Here is a 19,165-nt window from a genome sequence, read left to right on the forward strand (position 1 = left end):
ACAGACTTTACCTATTATGTACCTAATATATAAAATTAGTAACAAACATAAACGAATTAAAAAGAACATATGATATTAAAAACTTTAAATCTTTTTTAGTAAATAGTCTAAATTATTTTTCAGGTGTAGATAAGGATGCTAGGGGACGCCCCTACATATAACTCTAAACTAAAATTAAAAGTTTCTTGCTAGTTTTTCTTTCATTTGCTAGATTTTTTCTAAATATGCTAAATTAGTATTAAATTTAAAGATAAATTTTAGTATATGTAGCTAGTTAAGTCTACTACATGATAAATGTTAGTAAATAGGTTACATATACTTGGATTACTTCACATTTGTTGTTTTAAATCAATCAGCTATTACTTAAAACTTAAGGAAATAGTGTACGAGTTTTCGTTGCTTAAAACTTATTGTAATATCAGACTTCACGTAAATGAATTACAGTAGACTACCGCTTAAGTACGCAAATTGAACCCGACCAAAAAGTGCGTACTTAGCACGGGTAGTGCGTACTTTTTGACGACATAGTATAATATGAAATTTAGTTGTTTGTTTTCTTTCTTACAACTAGCCACCAAACAATTAAGCCAAATAAACAAGTCTTTTTATATTAAATAACATTTAATATATAATTCTAATCTGCTAAATTTTTTAATAGGTTTTAAAATGATTTATTTTTTCTCTAAAAATTTTCTTCATAATAAATACATTTAATATAGAAGGTCAATGTCAGTCCATGACATAAAAAAGAATATTAAGCCATATTTTGTTTTGTTAGAGGGAAAGTGCTATTGTAAACTATTGTATTTAAACTACATTGTGTTTACCAAACATTTTCAATACATCAATGTGTGTACATTTAAACTATTTTATGACTTAACTTTGTAGGTTTTTTTAACTTTGTCATCTAGATTTATTTATTTTATAGCATTACAGCTCAAATATCATTCTTCTTTTCACTTTTCTGCGACCACTACATAAGTATTTAGTTTACTAACATTTAATAACAAGACTGTCACAATCTCAGGCCACTTAGACTACTCAGGATTACTCACCCAAGTTTTAGAATTTTTTTTTGTCTTTCTGGATAAGTAATACTTAAGGCAGGGTGCGTACCAAAAAAAGTGCGTACTTAGGCGGTAGTCTACTGTATTAGTTACAAAACACTTCTTAAAAGGCTAGAAGTATTAATAAAACAATTGTTTTCAACTAATAATATCTTTGGGAAAACCCCGGGTTTACAATTAACTCAAACATAATAATTCTCGTACTTAGATTGTCTAAAATAAAAGTAAACATCATCCAATCAAATCGTTCAAACGTTAAAGTAAATTAATTATGTTTAAAAACCTTAAGTTACAACATCTTCAATAAAACACACAAGCAAAATGTAGTAAACAACGCGTTTTATTTAGTCATAAGTAAGACAAAATATTGTACTTTAGTTATAAGTTGAGATTTTTTAAAGCATAAAGTTTTAATTTTTTAAAGTTTTGCAAACAATTTTCGGTTATTTAACTAGAGTTTAATCTCTAGTTATATAGTGTGAGTTTTGCTTTATTATCCTATTTACCTAACTTTTTTTAGAAGTTTAGTAAATTAAAATATTTAAACGTTTTCATTAAGATTTTAAGTTATTTTTGTTTAACAAGTAATATGATCTGATCGTTTTCCTGACTTAACTTATTATCAGAATTGTCTTTTTTCAAAAAACTAATATATGCAGCTGTAATTATATAAACTAATATGAGTACAACAAATTTTAGCTTTAGATACTAATTTAAACACCACTTAATGTTAAAAAACGAAACTCAGTTCGTAATTCGAACAAGAAAGTGTATTAAAAGCATTGCAAAAAAAACTGTCAATTTTTTTCAACTATGTATTAAAAACTTTATAGTCTTATCACTGCTTACTTTGTAAAACATAAAATGCATTAAAGTTATACTTGTTGATATTTGCTTAAACATTTCCGACCATTCTTATTAAAAAAGTTCTTCGTCTTTACTATGTTAAAACTATTTCCTATAACAAAATTATAAGTAGCTTTATGATTACATAAAACCTATAAGTTTTTTTTCTTGTGAAACTCCAAACTAATTTTGTAAATCTCAAAAGTAAAAAGAGCGTATGTCTTATTTTAGGTTTTTACGTTCCAAGATTTCGTGGAAATGTTTATTGTTTTCTCTAGAAAACATTTCAGTCGGAATTTTTTTTTTTTTAAAACGTTTGATTTTTTAGGGTAATAAAGAACATCGTTAAAGTTTGTCCATTTAAAAAAATAAACTTATTTACTAATTAAAGACTTTTTGAAACTTTGTAAATATTGGTGTTAAATCACAAAAAAACTCTTTTTATTAAAACTTTCCATTGTTTTTTTTCTAGGTTTACTTTTCAAAATTGCTGCATGATTTACTGTTTCTTTACTTAATATCTTTCATTTGCTTAAATATCAATTAAAGTTCTGAAATGTAGACAACTTAAATATTATTAGATACTTCAATTTCTAAAACGCATCATTATTTTAGCAGTTTTCTTGCACATGGCAGCAACTTAAATAAAATAAAAAACTAAAAAACCTGAGAAAATCCAAGAAAAAACAGTTGTTCTTCACTAAAATTTTGTAGCCCAGGTAGCTTTATGTCTTTTATTCCTGGGTTTTCTTTTTTCCATTTTTGAAAAGCCTATAAAGTTGTTTAAATTGTAATATATAGTAATTATGAATGTAAGTATTATGAAAAGTCAATATATATATAAAATAAATAATGAAACAAACAATCGAAAACTTTTGTAGATTAGATAGCATTTACCTAAAAAAAATAAAATTAAAACTGACCAAAAAAGATTCTCTGATACCACCATTGTCAGCAATATTCTCTCCTAAAGTTAAGTTTCCGTCTAACTGTTTTATAAAATCGCGTTCCATTTTAAATTTTATTTATTTAACATGTTAAAAACTTGTAGACATTTAGTTTATAACAACTTTTAACAATACATTAATTCAACATTCATATAGCAATGTTTACATAAATACAGAAAATAATAATAACAATTTTACCACCATAATTCTATATCTTTAAGTTTATTAAGTCAAAAAAGTGTTATACAATAATCTGAAAGTGTTGAGGTGAAAGTATTACAATTGTTATATAAGTATATTTTTTATAACAGCGTTAAAATAGTTCGTTCAGTGTATGTTATGTATTACATAGCAGGGGCGTGTTTTGACTGGTTTCCTGTTTCCTGTGAACCCCATGAAAAAAAAGAAAAGAAAAAAGAAAAAAAGATTCTTAGAATATCACTAAAAACGTTGTTTATTGACTTTGCTTTAGTTATTTGATAAACTTTGAATAATGAATGTTGAATTTATAACACTGAAAGATTAAAAAGTTTCCTTAACAAAAAATGCTCTTTTTTGCCCAGCTGAAACAGATTTTAAATAAAATTTCAATTGTGAAGTCATAATAGGTAAAAGTTTAAAAGTAGCATTTTCTTTCTAGGAAACTTTTTATTAAGATTCTCGTAGTTATCATTATAAATTGTTATTTAGTGTACACTTAGTGTAAATAACTTTTGATACAGTATTGTTTTTGAACTAGTAAGTACAATTTTACTTAAAACATGTCCAGTATAATCACTAAAGTTTTATTTTACTTATTTGGTTGTATATAATAATGTTGTGTGAAGCTTTTGTACTGTTGTTGAACAAAAGTTGTTTTTTTTTTGTATATCTGTTGGCCACAAAGTTGATTGTTGATATTTTGAAATTTTTAATACAGAGAGATTTCAAAATCATCATTAGAATTCCTGCAACATCAGGCAAACATTTAGTTATAATTAAAAGATATTTTAATTTAGTTGTAAAAGTCTAAACATTTTTTGGTAATTACCTAGGATGATGTCGCATAAATATCAAGCTGAAATTATATTGTGTTTAATGTCTTTTAGTTTAGAACCATAATTTAAGCTTAAAATGATTGATCTAAAACTATACTTGGTTTTAAATAAGCTATATAAATACATAGTTAGAATTAAATTAATTTGTTATAAACTAAAATACTTAAATTATTTTCTTTTATAGTAGTGTAATGTTTATAAGTTATTGTATCATTTGCTTTATTTTAAAAATAAAAGCAATTAAATATCTAAGCTTCATTGGTTTATGATAAATAAGTTTTATTTATTTATAAGGTATAATTCTAAAGCCTATAACTATTTTAAAAAACAACATTGAATTTTATATTATTTCAGCTTTATATTGGTGCGACATCATCCTAGGTAATTACTCACTTTTTCTAGTGAAATTTAAATGTTTATAGATTAAATTACTTGAAAAAAAGTTTTTGTTATAAATATATTTTTTACGGCTCTTTTAGTTTTAATTTATCTAAATTTAATACAGTACAATAAATAAAAATATATAATATTTTCCCATTACTATCTATATGTTTTTTTTAATTTCTAAGCAGAAAAAAGCATTTTAAACACAGAGTTTTTCGGCTGAATATTGCGTACTTAACTGGCAGTGCATACCTAAGAAATGCGTACTTAACCGGGTAATTAATTACAAAAAAAAATTGTTAACCCCCTTTGAAAAATGTCTAGACACGCCCCTGTTACATAGTACAAAAATTTATTGTTTTAATGCACATAACTATAAAGAAGTTATAAAAAAACGTTACTATTTTCTGAAAAAAACACAACAGTTGTAAGTTTAAAAGTACGACAAAGTATGATCACTGGAATTTTTCTGTAACATTTAAAACAATTATATGCAAAAAGTAGTTATCAAATATTTAAAAAAACATAATAAAAACCTTTATTGTTTCATAAAAAATGCTTTATGTTGTTAAGAATTTAGAGAAATAAAAAATATTTTAATATTTTTAGTATTTAAAACGTTTTCCTTTTTTTTTTGTTTTAATCTCCAAGAAGTACAAACTTTATAATTTTTTTAATTTTGTTTGATTGCATTTAGTTTGTTTACCTATGTTGGTCTTAAATTGTTTTATACTTATAGATGACTTTTTTATGAGTGCTCTGATTTCATAACAAGTTTACGGGATTAGGAAGTAGTTAAACAACGGTCTCACTACTGACTTATCTGTTCTGATTTGTATTTAAGATTAATTTTTTTGTGACATTTCAATACTTATAGTTAGTTAAAATGAAGTTGTTATTGTTATTACAGTTGTTTTTTATAGTTTTTTCAGACAAAGTCAAATAGATCATTTATGATAAAAAAAAAAATTTTTATCGGTATGTAGTTTCTGTAAAATGGCAACTAAGCACACCACGCGTATGATAACAGCTGAAAAGACTTCTTGTTCCGGTAATCAAATTCATAAAATTAATCCCAAGCCAAATACGTAATCAAGATAAAACAATGTAGATTTATATTATTAATAGACAGAGGATTATAGTATTTATACGCTTCATTAATTTTATATATTGTTTTGCAGGTGTTTATGTACCTAAAACTTTATATTTTAAATTATCTTAATATTAACAAAAATAAAGATTATTTTACACTTGGACAAATAGTTTTTTTTTTTTTATATATCCAAAGCTAAAAATACCCTTTTGATAGTAAATAATCTAAAGATTTCTAAGTGTATTAAATATATTTTGCAATTTTTTCAAAATTAGTTAAGTTGATTAAATATTTTTCTAGCTTTGTATAAAAAATTGAAAAATCTTAAATAACAATAGTTTTTTATCAAATTTGAACTTAATACTTTAAAGCACTATCCGAAGAAGTCGAACAAGTTTTTTTTAAGAAATCTCAAATATAAGTTTTCTTGTTAATAATAAATGAAAAGTAAAAAAGGAAAATTTGTTTCAAGTGGACGTAAAACTCAATTGAAAACGATATAAAAAACTCAAGGTCGGTACGTCATTTTGTAAACAAACACGACGTTAAAATATAAAAATTAAAAAAGAGAACACCGAAGCATGTTAACTGACGCTACAACTAAAAAATAACACTAACATTTTAACTATGTGATAGTGGTCACAACTTTTTGCAAAAATTTATTTCTTGAATATACACAGCTAATTAGTCTTTTAATTAAAATAATTATCTTTTTAAAGATTTTAATGATTATCTTTATATTGTATATATATATATGACAAGTCTGTATATACTTCTAATAAATACTCAAAAATTATTAGCTAATTGTTTGTAAATACAGATCATAACGAATCAATTTAGTTTTAACAAATAAGTTAAAAACCATTTTCACAGTATTTTTTTTTTGTTTAGTTTAAATATGTTTTTTTGTGTTAATTTTTTACATAGAAACAAGTCGTGTATAGTTTCAATAGATAAGTTTAAGATAACATGTAAACAAATCATAATAAAGTTTTTGATATGTTTATTCTTCCAAGACTTTATTTTACAAACATTTAATAAATAGTTTGCAAAGTAAAGTCTTGAAAGAATAAATATATTATTCCTCCTCTAGCAGTTAAGATCTCTTTATTTATTTAAAAAAATCAAAACATATAATATAAATAATTTATAAAAATAAGCAATTTACAAAAAAGTTAACTAACGTTAAATACAAATTTTTATACGCTAAAACGATTTCTTTTGAAAGCTTAAGATAGTCATCAGGATATGTTAAAAAATTAATAAATAAAAGCTAACAATTTTTTTTAAGAATAAACATGTAAATAAATATAGAATTTGATTATTTTTTAAACTTACGTTGTCACCTGCTGCATCCCAATAAAAGCTAGAGTACTGTTGAGCCATTTTAGCAGCTTCTTTATCGAAACCAGAACGACTGTCTTTTGACCACCAGTCTTTAAGATTTCCCATGCCATCATAGTTAGAACCACTATTATCAAAACCATGTGTAATCTGCCGAATTCAGTTTTTATGTTATTAAATATTTGTTTGTCCATGTTTAAATCTTATGTTGAATAGTTTTAAGTTGATATAACGAGTATTATATATTTAAAACCAAACTAACTTATTTTTACAACAAAGTTATGACCTCGTAGTGTTTATTTTAAACAAAAACTAGTAAAAACTTATACACAAGTGGCAACATCTTGGAAGTCATAGGGTGTACAAAGCAACATAATCTGCCTGGTGTACAGTAATCTCTTATAGTTAAACATTTCGTTTACTTTTGAAAATTTAACACAGTTTCATACTGAAATTGAACAACTTTGGTGGTATTCATTTTTATGGGTTTCCTAGTTAAGTCCGCATGCAATGATACTCCAGTGTCTGCAAGACTGGTTAAGTCTGAACCACTCAAAAGACGCTTATTTTTTATTGTTTAACTATTTTTTTTGAGATTTATTTACTTTACTTAATACATGATAGTTGGACAATGTAATAATAACTTAAATAACAACAACAACTGGTAACACAACAACAAACGTTTAATATGAAAAGCTTAGTCATAAGTTTGTGAGCAAAATACGTACAGTAACCTCTCGCATCTTTACACACTCGTGACGTTACGCACTCTCGTTTAGAGAATACGCATTTTATAATTCTGAAAAATTCAAAATATTTTTTTTTTTAATTTTGCAAAAATTAGATTTGTTGTATACTTATAATTTAAAATATTTTCTTAAATGCTGACTATTTGACTTTAACTTTTATAGCTTAGTAGCCTTAACACCCCTCCTTTTATACCTTTAAATAAATAAAAAATTTCTACTTATCAAATTCTTATGTCATGAAATTTCATTTCTACACAAAAAATCCATTAATATATCTTTAATACAATGCAAGACAAGTTTATCTTTGTGTGGGCAAAGGCCAAATTAAAATAAGTTGTAGTAATATAATAAATTTTTCTTACATAAAATCACATAATAATCACATTTTTCTTACATTTTATATATTTTTGTCCAAAAGAAGCAATCCATTATAGCACAAAATGCATACTTTTGTAAAAGGCTGTAGAAACAAGTTTTATTATAGACACCACACCATTTCTTAATTGTAAACAAACGCTTGAATATAAATTGAATTTGCTAGAAATAGAATAGAGTATAAATGTTAGGTGTCAAATAAGTCACATATAAATAAAGATAAATATATAATCTACTTATTATTAAAATAAGTAATTTTTTTTTTTAAAGTATTATTATTTTATATAAATTTAAATCTATTCTTTTAATATAAGTTTAGTTTTATCTTTTGTTTTCTATTTAAAAATAAACCTAAAAAAAATGTTAAAAGTATAATCAGCTTTTAACTAGAAGCAATAACAAAAAACAACCATTATAGTAAATATATTTAGTTTCTCTCGTATCTTTACGATATCTCGTATCTTTACGCACTTTTTCTGTGGACACAATGAGCGTAGATAAGCGAGAAGTTACTGTATTTAAATTACAAAACTGTAAAAAATAAAATCTAAAAGAGATAATTAGTTTAAAAAGTTATTACATTTCTCTTTAAAATACAAAAGAAATTATTATAAATGATAAAAGTCAACTGCTTATCTTAAACAAGCTAAAGTTCACAGAGAAGCATCAGTCTTCAAAAATTAGAAGAAGTTTAGCAAGTCTTTCAAGTTACACGTTGTTATCTGCCCGTTGCTACAGCTAAACTCCAGTATTTACACAAAAATTTGCCTTTTATGTTCATAACATCTCCAAATTTAAATTTAAACTGTGTTTTCTAATGCTTTATTTAAATCAAGTGTAAACACTTATTTATAAAGCAGCGACAGATCGCGATTCACGTCACACTTTCCTTCGTTGATTTGCCTTTTTTGGCATTTTTGGTCAGGATTTAATGGTTAGCATTTAGTCAAGACTACACAGGAAAAAAATCAAATTAAATGCCTTTGCTCGACTAGTTCCCTTCTCTACTGGTGTAGCTTATCAAACTGCTTCTTCCTAAACTTCTTTTCACTTGCAACTAAACAGCTTGCCCGTCTGCAAACCGCTAACTGACAACACTTTGCCAAAAATGCTAGTGATATCACAAATGTCCAGCACTGACAACTCAAATCAATGGCATAAAAGTTTTTTCTAAGTTCAAAATTAAAAACTATAAATTACACTCAAAAATAACCAAATCAAAAAGAAATAAAAATCTTATATATATATATATATAGTCTTTGTAAATAGAATTTTTACTTGCGATTGCGAATAAAAAAGTTATATACTAAAATTTAAGAAAAAGAAAGAAAAGAACACATCAATAAATTAAATACAAAAACAATAAAAATCATAAAAATATTTCTTTACCAGTTGTTATATCCTAAATATTAATAACGCTAGAATTCATCTGATTGAAACATTCACATCGAATGAACGCTAGAGTTCATCTGAACTAGATGCTTCGGCGTAACTTATCGGAATTTTTCGTTCTCTCAGATTATACTTATCAACTTCCCTACACGATGCGACCCTTGGAATATAAACTTACAAGTTCCCTTGTCCTGAAATATTCTGAAAAACCATACATTTTTCTTACTCGTAATCCGATTCACTTGTTTTCTCATAAAAAACTTCGAGACTTGTTATAATCAAAGCTTTGCTTATAGCTTCCAAGATCCTTTGCTGTAAATTGTGGGCTTGAATTGAAATTGTACTACCTTCTGTAGCTGTTTGGTCTCATGTCTCGCTGGAGCTGCTTGCTAAATTTGTTGCAACTGTTATTCATGTAACTATCGTAGAGGCTGTTGCTGCAACTTGAAACTCTTGTTATAGTTGTGTCTGTTATTCATTTTATTGTTTGGATCTGTAACATTAGCAGGCTCTGGTAAGTTTTTACTACCCAGACAACATCAAACTCAACTGCATCCCCTTTTGCAACTGACTTCATAAGTTTCCTAGGGTTATTTTTGATTATGGCACTATAATGAATAAAAATATCACTGTCTAAGTTTTCATTATAGATCATACCAAAGCCTTTGCAAACATGAAACCATTTGATTTGACAAGTCAATCTAAAGGATATAGGTTTTCTGGGAACAAAAGTTTCCTGCTTAGATACTTTTGACTACTTTATACCTGTGACGTTAGTTTAAACTAAATGGCATGACAAGCAATTAAAATGTTTAACCATGTTTGTAAGAGGCTTTTTGATCCCATCCTCAACTCCTCTTACTTTGTGAAGGACGGGGACTCGTTTTTGGTTGGGTTGTTGCCCTAACAGAGACATAGGACAAGTTGCAACTTCAGTACTGTAGTCTGCGCTATTTCCAAAATTAGCATGTTTGTGATCAAGAGCGTTTTGGTCGTAATTTGCGCGCTGGTTGTACCCTTCCCCAAAATATCCTTGACTACGATTGTGTTTATAGTTGCAGAAATGTTTCCATCTATGTGGATTGTAATCTTAATTTCTGTTTATTACAGTATGTATTGTTTTGTTTGTAATGAGTATCGTAATCAAAAATTGTAGCATTTTAAAGACCCTCTGCTCTTCAAAATTACATATTTCCTCAGTGTGCCTTAGAACTCATCATATCTTAGGCCAAGACATTTCCCTGATTTTCTTTTATAAGTTATCTGGAGCATGAACATACATAAAGAACCTGACCCTGTCCTCCTTATTGGCTTATATATTATACCTTTATAATATTATACAGAAAAAATATTGTTATAGATTTTTTTGGTTTTTTGAAAACTTACTTACTTTTAAACTTATATATGTCAAATAAATTTATTTATTTATGTGGAACAGTTTAAGACATGCATGAAAAGACCAAACATAATTTTCTTTTCTTTTGGGTGTTGTTTGAATTTTATTCAAAACAATATTTGTTTAAGTAAACTTATGGGTTTCCTACTTTAGTAAATCCTAAAAAGCTTTAAACTTTATTGGTTTCCGTTATAAACATATACAAGACGTTAAAAGGTATCCGTTGTGTGCGGCTCGATAACCAAAAGGTTTTTCGTGCACCAGATCTTAGGACCAAATATTTTGAGCATATTTTTTTGTCGTTCAATAAATTTTAAACTACAGAAGAAAAAATAAATGATTTTTTTAATGTTAAATATAGAAAAATTTTATCTAAACTTATATATGCCTAATAAAACTTTTTCATTTTAAGTTATTTGCAAATTTCTAAAACATTCATAAAAAAGTCGAAATAAGCTTAACTTATTTTTATTATTGAATGTTGATTTAAAACACTGTATCTATTCTCTTCTACTACTAAACCTCAGAACGCCGGTCTCAAAAACTTCTGTGAATTCACTTTCAGTTTTTTTTTTCATTTATTAATAAATGCAAAACCTGCTTGTGTCATCGTATTAAATTTCTATTAAAAACTTACCTGTTAAGTATACTGTATAAATATTAAGAAATTATATTTAACTCGTGGTGATAACTGGTCACTATCAATTTCTTTAAATTACTTTCAAATACTCTGATTTTTTCAAAATATAAGTTTTCTTTTCTTTTCTTTTTTATTAAAAAAAAAGATCAAAATTTTAAGTTTTTTCATGACTTTGTTTAAAACTTGAAGATTTCCAAAATTTTATAGGTTTAATGGCTACCTTGATAATTTAATTCTTAATTAAAAATCACTAAAAGAAATACAACAAAATTTTACAACAATTTAGGTATGCTATGGTTAAAAATATAATGGCTAGTTTTTTATCAGTCATCAACATCAGGTGTATATTAATAAAATACACGAATTAGCATAAATATTCTCCTACAAGATTTAAGAACTCTTTATAAAACTTTATAAATATAATCATAGCTTAATATTGAACAAACCTTTGTAAGAGTTTTTAAATTTTTAAGGAAAATCATATTTCTTACTAAATAAAAAAATATTCCATGATAAACTTCTAAATCTTTTGTTTATGTAACAACCACTTTGTTTTGATTTTTAAAATCAAATAATAATTTGCTCTTTACATTTCAGTAAATTGAGCAGTCTTTTTTAGTCTGCTGCAACTAAAAATCCCATAAAATGACCTACCATATGTTTTTTAAATTTTTGCGTAAGTTTCTAGAGATTGCAACTTTCCTAGTACAAAGTAAAACAGCCAAATAAACTTATGCTCTCTATATGTTTACACATACAACTTGTAAAAAAGTTTAGTTTTTCAAAAGTTCAAAGTTTTTTCATAAAATACAACATTAGTTGTATAGACAAAAACAAGCTAATACTACTTATTTAAAAGACATTATTACATATGTTCGTGGTAACGTTTGATCATAGCTCCCATAACTTGTGTTATAAAAGTTTAGCGGCTGTAAGGACACTTTTTTTTATATATAGATTGCAATGTGTTTTTATTCTTGACGAGTAGTTTGAAAAAAATGTATGTTTTACAGCAGCTAGGTTTAGGGATACTTCATCTATAACGACTCTGTTTTGAAAACAAGTTTTCATTTGGGAACAAGGTTGTGAACAAAGAACATTATGATGTTTAGATAAAAACTAGATTTGTTTAGTCATGCTTTTACAAACAACTTTTAGTAAATTTTGAATAAATCTGTACTTATTTTTATGCGTTTAATAAGACAACCTCATGACCAATAACCATTCCAATTCCACCGTAGTTCATAGCGGTTGGTTGATATTGATCATAAAACGGTGGTTGAAGAATTCCTGCCGGAAAAAATATTTGATTTCTTGATGGGGAGTAAAATGCATTTACAATTGCTGGACCGCTTATCCATCTACAAAGTTTTTTGAATCTTATATAACAATAACATTACTTATCTGTATGATATTTAGATTAAAATTATGTTTAGACATAAGTATAACTTACAAAAACAGTAAACCAGCAACTTCATTGGTAATTTTTGTCATTGATAAAAAGCAAGTAAAATTTACTCAAACTATTTTAAAGTCTTTAGAAATTGCTTTGTTTAATATTTTTACTAGTTTTATGCATAGTTTCCATAACTTGATTTATAAATGTCATGGTTTTCTATATTTTAATCGACATGCGATAGTTTAGATGAATCAAGTACAGAATTTAACACCGCTAGATTTATTAAAGCTTTAATTATAACTGCATTACAGTACAAAAAAAAAAAAGTAATTACCTTTATGTTTTTTAATATCAGTTTTTAACAGTAATTGAACTTAGTCAATGATTCTTAAACAGGTTGCTGCACTGCACATTCAGAAAATATAAAACATTTTGGTTAAAACACAGTTTAAATATATTTTGTGTGTTAAATTTGTTATAAAGTCTTAATCTTGTCACAAAACCTTACCAAATTTTTAGGTAAAAACTTAATTAGTTTTTTTATAGTGCAGTGCTAAATCTTTGTAAGAAAAGTAAAGTAAAATAAAGCATTGTGTAGTTGAAAAACAAATCATAACAAAAATTAAAATTTAAAAAAAGGAGAAAATATTGAGCATTGAAAAATATGAAAATATTTTAAAAATATACTTTCGACAATTTATTAATTTATTTATTCTTAATCTTACCACAAACCTTGTTAAAAAAACTCAAACAATTTAACCTAAAAAATAGTTTTTTCTTATACTACTAAAACCTATAATTAAAACAAGGTTCTTTTTTTTTTGAAAAGTGTTATATTAAAGTATATAACGTAAACGAATTGTTCTTATAATTTCTTTTAAACCTTGGTAGGTTTAGTAATTAAAGTTATTTATTACGGTATTGTTGAGCGAAGTTTTTTTTAAAGTTTTTAGGTGTTGTTACAATTCATTTTTATTTGATTGTAATAGTAATAAACTATATGTATACTTTAATAACTAACAAAGTAGGTTTTAAACAAAAAACATTAAATACTTAATTAGACATTATGAAGTTTATATGCACAACTAAAAGTATATAGACAAGTAAAAAGTTAGAAGAGATTGACTTATTTATAAAGTTTTTTTTTGTCTAAACGGATTACAAAAATATAAACCAACAAAGTATATTAAAGTTTTTTTTTGTAATTTGTCGGTAAGACGTTAAGCACATTTGCTCGTCTGACTGATAGAGTTTAGGATAATTAACATTTAAGAAATAGAACAAATCTAACGTTTATTGTGCTTTCGTATACATTACTCTGCTATACAGTAGCAAAATGTGAATGTTTTCTAGGCTAGGTAGCATAAGAATAAAATCAACACCTTCCACCTACGATGCCACCGTTGTATCCTTATAATTGGACGGTAACAAAAAGTAACACGCAAAGTAGTATTTAGACGAACTGGTCTCACTACTATGTAAAATTACCTCAGTCAGCTCAAGCTTTGTTGGCTTGAATATGTTTTAATCGTAGGCGACGAGCTATCCCAAAGTGTCTCTGCTGTATAAAGAGTTGTCGTTGGCAAACGCAACAGCAGTCGTCAAGCACAAGTTAAAAAGACGGCTGATAGTACATCTTAAGAATTTTTATGTCAATAATGACGAGTGAGAGGCGCTTACAAAAACCAAGACAAATGGCGATCTACAATATACGAAAGACTGAATGAAAGGGAAAGCATTACTTTAAGAAACCGAAGTAGAAGAATATTTTTTTTAATTTTTCTATTATTTTCTTGCATAACTATGTATGCACAAAACGCATAGCCAATTTTGGCTGAGGGCAGGCCTATTACTATTATTGTTATATTATTACTATTGTTATTATTTTAATTGTTGGTTTTATTTATTACGAAGAAAGTTTGCTATTAAACAACTTACTCGTTTTTATCAACTGGGTCGTCTAATTTAGAAAGAGACCATTTGTTTGATAACAATTGCAAGTTTTGTGAGTTTGAAAAATATTCAGTAGTTTCTACTTCTGTTCCTTGGTATGATTGGTCCATTTGCTCCTATAAAGTTTATTATACGTGAACTTTTTGACGTACAGAACCATTAATTTTGAAACTAATATACTTTTACACGTTTGATTGTTGAAAAATTAATTAGAGATCACTACTTTATAAAAGGAGAACTTTTTCCAATAAAGGTAAACCATTTTTCCATAACTTTTAAATATATTTTATAAAAAAAATTTTTTGTTGTAAGTACTGACAAACTCTTTTAGCGAAACACAGTTTGTGGAAAAAACTTTCGAGAAAATAACTAGTAATATATTAAAATAAGATAACTTGGAGCTAGGAGTATGATTTACTAAAACAATTGTTTACTAGGTTACGAAATTTTCTAAAGTAATTTATTTACACGCCAGGGGTGGCTTTAGTCACTTTATTTGGTTTAAGGCGTTTAAATTTTAAAAAAGGGAACGATAGATGTAAAGAATAGGTTAATCGGTTTAAGTTGATAAGCTTAAGTTTGATTTATTTAAAACCGCTGCTACATCAACTCGTACTTTTTGTTATTTGTTTTGCCCCAATTTATGTACCTAGAGCCGCTACAGTTGCTACCCCTAATATTTGTAAACACAATTTTTTTAATCAAAGCTATGTTTATTTCTTTTTAACTTTAGCTATTACGAGCATGTTACCTTATCATTAACAATATAATCGGGATATGCAATCATTTTTCTAATGAGATTGGCTTTTTCTACCGCCTTAGTTTTTGTTTCACTGTCCATCCAATCTATATCATCAAGGTTTTTTAGAAATGATTCTCTAACATTTTCCACCATATCTTCAGTCTAAATTTTTTTCTTATAATAACTTTCAATTGACCACAAAAAACTAAGCTAGTCAAGTTATTAAAAGTACAGTGCATCCTCGCTAACCCGCCTATGTTGGGTAGGTTTTTTTGTAATTATAGCCGGATAGGAAGTAAAAGTCGTTTTTTTTTTGTAAACCACCTTTAAGATATGTTATGCAATGCATATAAAAAAAAAACACTCTTAATTTTCTGCCAATTTATTTTAAGATCTTTTTTTTAAACGAACTAAAAATTAAAACAGAATGTTAATAAATAAATCAAAATTTGATAAAGTTAAAAGTCAAATTGTCTTGAAATTAGTTTAACATTTAGTAGGTTACAAAAAATATTTCAGTTAGCTTAGTTTTTTTTTGACTGAAACCAGCCTGATTAGCAAGGCATCGAATTAGCGTCGGCCGCATTAGTGAGAATGCACTTTATTTCTGAAAACAAACACATTTAGTTTTTTTTACTTAAATATTACAAAAGCCTACTCAATTAGATTCGTTAGTCAAAAATTTTGTCTACTTAGACATAAAAATATAAGATTCTGTGTAAACTAACAAAGTTTATTATCTATACTTGTAATAAAATTTAGAGTACAGTTTATTCAAAAAATTATAAAAAAGTATAGTGCTTTTAACTAAGGTTTAAAGCATTATGTTTATTAGACTTGGTGTGTAGCTCGATGTCCGAAAGGTCTTATACCAGGTCCTTTGACCAAAAATTTAAGCTTAACTTTTTTTTATTGTGTTCAAAAAAATTTATAAGCTCTTGACCAATTAAAGTAGAGGTCAGTAGCCATTCATGAGAAAAAGGCTAGACTTACTAAAAAAAGTCTTATGACTTGATTTAAAAAATAAGATTTTGCAGGCCGGCGTAGCTTTTAAAAAACTGCTAAAGAATTATCTTTTTTTCAATTATAAATCAAAATTTTATAATTGAAAGTTTACAATAAAGTATTTAAGCAATTTAATGTTTATTCATTTGTGGTAATCAGTTCTACAAAAAAAAACTTAGCTTAATATTAGACTTACGGACACTATTTTTAATATAAATTTACACAGTAAAACAAACTCTCATTTCAAAGCTGTGGTTCCCAAAGTAATTATTACTCATAATTTTTAAAAGATAAATTATAGCATTATATCTTTATAGTTTTTTCTTTTTTTTTGTTTTAATTAATATAAAAATACAAAGGTTGTAATAAACAACTTTTATAAACCAGTTATTACTGAGCTTTAAAATATTTATCATATTACTTTTCAAAAACGAATAACTAGAAAATAATAAAAAAACTTCAAATGTACAATCTTTTATAAGTTGTTAAATTTTTTAGGTACAAAAACAATATATACTAAAATTATTTAAGTATATAAATTTTAATACTTAATTATACAAGAACTAATCTATTTTTAAATTGTATTAAATTTAGAGCTTTAAAATAGAATACGATAACTTTTTATACTTTACAAAAAATAGTCCAAATCTTACAGCTTTTTTGTTTTCCTCAGAAAAATAAGACTCTACAAAAAGACTACCAACAGGCATAGGAAAAAATGATTCACTAATGTCTGCACAAGTCAACCATCTTGCTTCCTCTGCTGTTGTTCCTGACACCTTAAGTGTTCTTTTGTAACTAATAAACTCAAGGAAAGTTTTAAGATTTTTGTTTACTTAACAATTGTTAGTTTTTAATCTATTTATATTTTTCAGTTGAACTAATTTCTTTTTAGGTCAAAATAATGCTTTCTATTTATTTATTTAATTTTTGAATTACTTAAAATCTATAAAAGTAATAAAGCAATGAAAAATTTAGTTTAGTCAAAAAATTGATAACTTTTTCGTTGTAAGAAGCTCTTGCATCTCTTAGAACTTTTGGCATATATGAAGATCTTGACTTCATTACTCTCCAAACTAAGTAGTTTTGTAAGAAAGATGAACTATATAATGAAAATAAAATTGATAAAAAAAAAAAATTTGTATTAAAATTTAGTTAGTATTATTACTAATTAGTATATTTTATATTGTTAGAACTAGTTCTTTTTACAGTTGCCTGTGAAATAGTATGATAACTATTTTTTCAATAATTAAATTAAAACTCAGATAAAAAACATAATATTACACTACTAGTACTAAGTTGAACGATATCATTTTTTATCTTTAGAAGACAGTAGAAAACTTAAAAATCCTAGCGAAACATTGTGTTATAATAAAATATCCAGTTTAAATAAAATCTCTGTAAAAACATTTAGTACATAACAAGAATTTAATTTAACAAAAAAACTGTTACACCTTAAGATAAATAGAACTTTAAAGTAATTTATTTTTTGCTTACAAAGAAATTTTTTCGGTGAATAAAATAAGAAATCATTTATCTTATTATGAAACAGAGACTTATTTTTAATTATACGCATTTCTAATTACTTAATTAAAATCGTATTTAGTTGCTTGATTAAGCAATTTTTAAAAACGTAAAATTAAAATAGCAAGCAACAAAAATAAGTTGATTATTGTAAAGGACAGTTAGTATTTTATTATATTCTATTTTTCAAAAAAAAAAACATATGCATTAGTGAACTCAAAAACTAACTCATCTGATATATAATCTGATATTATCCTAGTGAAATTTCCACCGTACTTTTTGGCGTACATTATCACTTCTGTATCTTCATTGATGTTTATGACTCCACTATTTAATTTTTACTAAAGTTTTAACTTCAACTCTTACCGTTTTTAAATTAAGTAACTTTATTTTGAAAAAAAGTTATCAAGTCAGTTAAAACATGAAACCCAGTCTATTAGAATTTATTTTATGTTTAAATGTGTTTTTGAAAGTTTTAAATTTTTTATGTTTAATTTTCAATCAAATCTTTTAAAGTTTAATTTAATTACCCTTACTTTAAAAAAGTTTTAATAATAAGTTTTAAAAACCACTAAACTGCATTAAAAACTTTATCACTAACTCATTAAAATCATTAGTGACAGACATTACATTCTGAACATATTTCAGCCAATCAAAGTCTTTATTTACTTCACTTCCTATTTCACTTAAACGATACTTGTTGTAAATAGCTGCTTCGTCACGTGATTCAGCAGAAGATAAGGTGATGGAGGCTAAATCAGTTTCAAAATCGACTATCTGCCGTATTATTTTTTGTTAAGATTTTTTTCAAATCTAATGGTTGTAAGTAAGAACTGCTTAGGTAAAACTTTTTACGGCTTTAAATTTCATCACAGAGCATTGGTTTTTAAGAGGTTACTTTTGAAATCTTGATAACAGCTTTTTTTGTGAGTTTTAGGTTTTTGGTTTCAAAAAAAAAAAAGTAGTAACAAAGTATGTTAAATTTAGAACAAAAAGAATTATTTATAATAAATATATTTAATTATATTACGTTGTAAATAGTTGATCAACAATATAAAGCATATAAGGGTTGATCATGCCAATTCTATCATCAGACCACAAGTTTCAGTAGACTGAGACCGGTTTTGTCCTTATTAGGACTCATCAGTCAATCACAACCAAAAAACTTGCAGTCGTCAATCTACAAACGGTTTATGATGCTTTCACATGAAGCAACCATTTGCTGGCAATGATCAGTGACGTCAGCATTGTCATTTGCCGTGCAATGTTTAA

At 26.0% G+C, this 19,165-nt stretch overlaps 1 protein-coding gene across 1 annotated transcript in view; it reads right to left on the reverse strand.

Annotated features, from left to right (window-relative positions):
• Positions 1-19,165, reverse strand: part of LOC145837893 (membrane metallo-endopeptidase-like 1) — a 32,563-nt gene that overhangs the window by 6,638 nt on the left and 6,760 nt on the right. Inside the window, exons 7-17 of the mRNA XM_082945381.1 lie at positions 18,495-18,670; positions 18,122-18,220; positions 17,369-17,471; positions 17,023-17,148; positions 15,374-15,526; positions 14,608-14,738; positions 12,478-12,631; positions 6,721-6,868; positions 4,678-4,688; positions 2,837-2,902; positions 2,580-2,684 (exon numbers count right to left, since the gene is read on the reverse strand). Coding sequence (XP_082801507.1) covers positions 2,580-2,684; positions 2,837-2,902; positions 4,678-4,688; positions 6,721-6,868; positions 12,478-12,631; positions 14,608-14,738; positions 15,374-15,526; positions 17,023-17,148; positions 17,369-17,471; positions 18,122-18,220; positions 18,495-18,670 — 1,272 coding nt within the window. The remainder of the gene's footprint in view (positions 1-2,579; positions 2,685-2,836; positions 2,903-4,677; positions 4,689-6,720; positions 6,869-12,477; positions 12,632-14,607; positions 14,739-15,373; positions 15,527-17,022; positions 17,149-17,368; positions 17,472-18,121; positions 18,221-18,494; positions 18,671-19,165) is intronic.

Source organism: Thalia democratica, chromosome 1, assembly GCF_965202585.1.
Source record: "Thalia democratica chromosome 1, ktThaDemo2.hap1.1, whole genome shotgun sequence".
Taxonomy (NCBI): Eukaryota; Metazoa; Chordata; class Thaliacea; order Salpida; family Salpidae; genus Thalia; species Thalia democratica.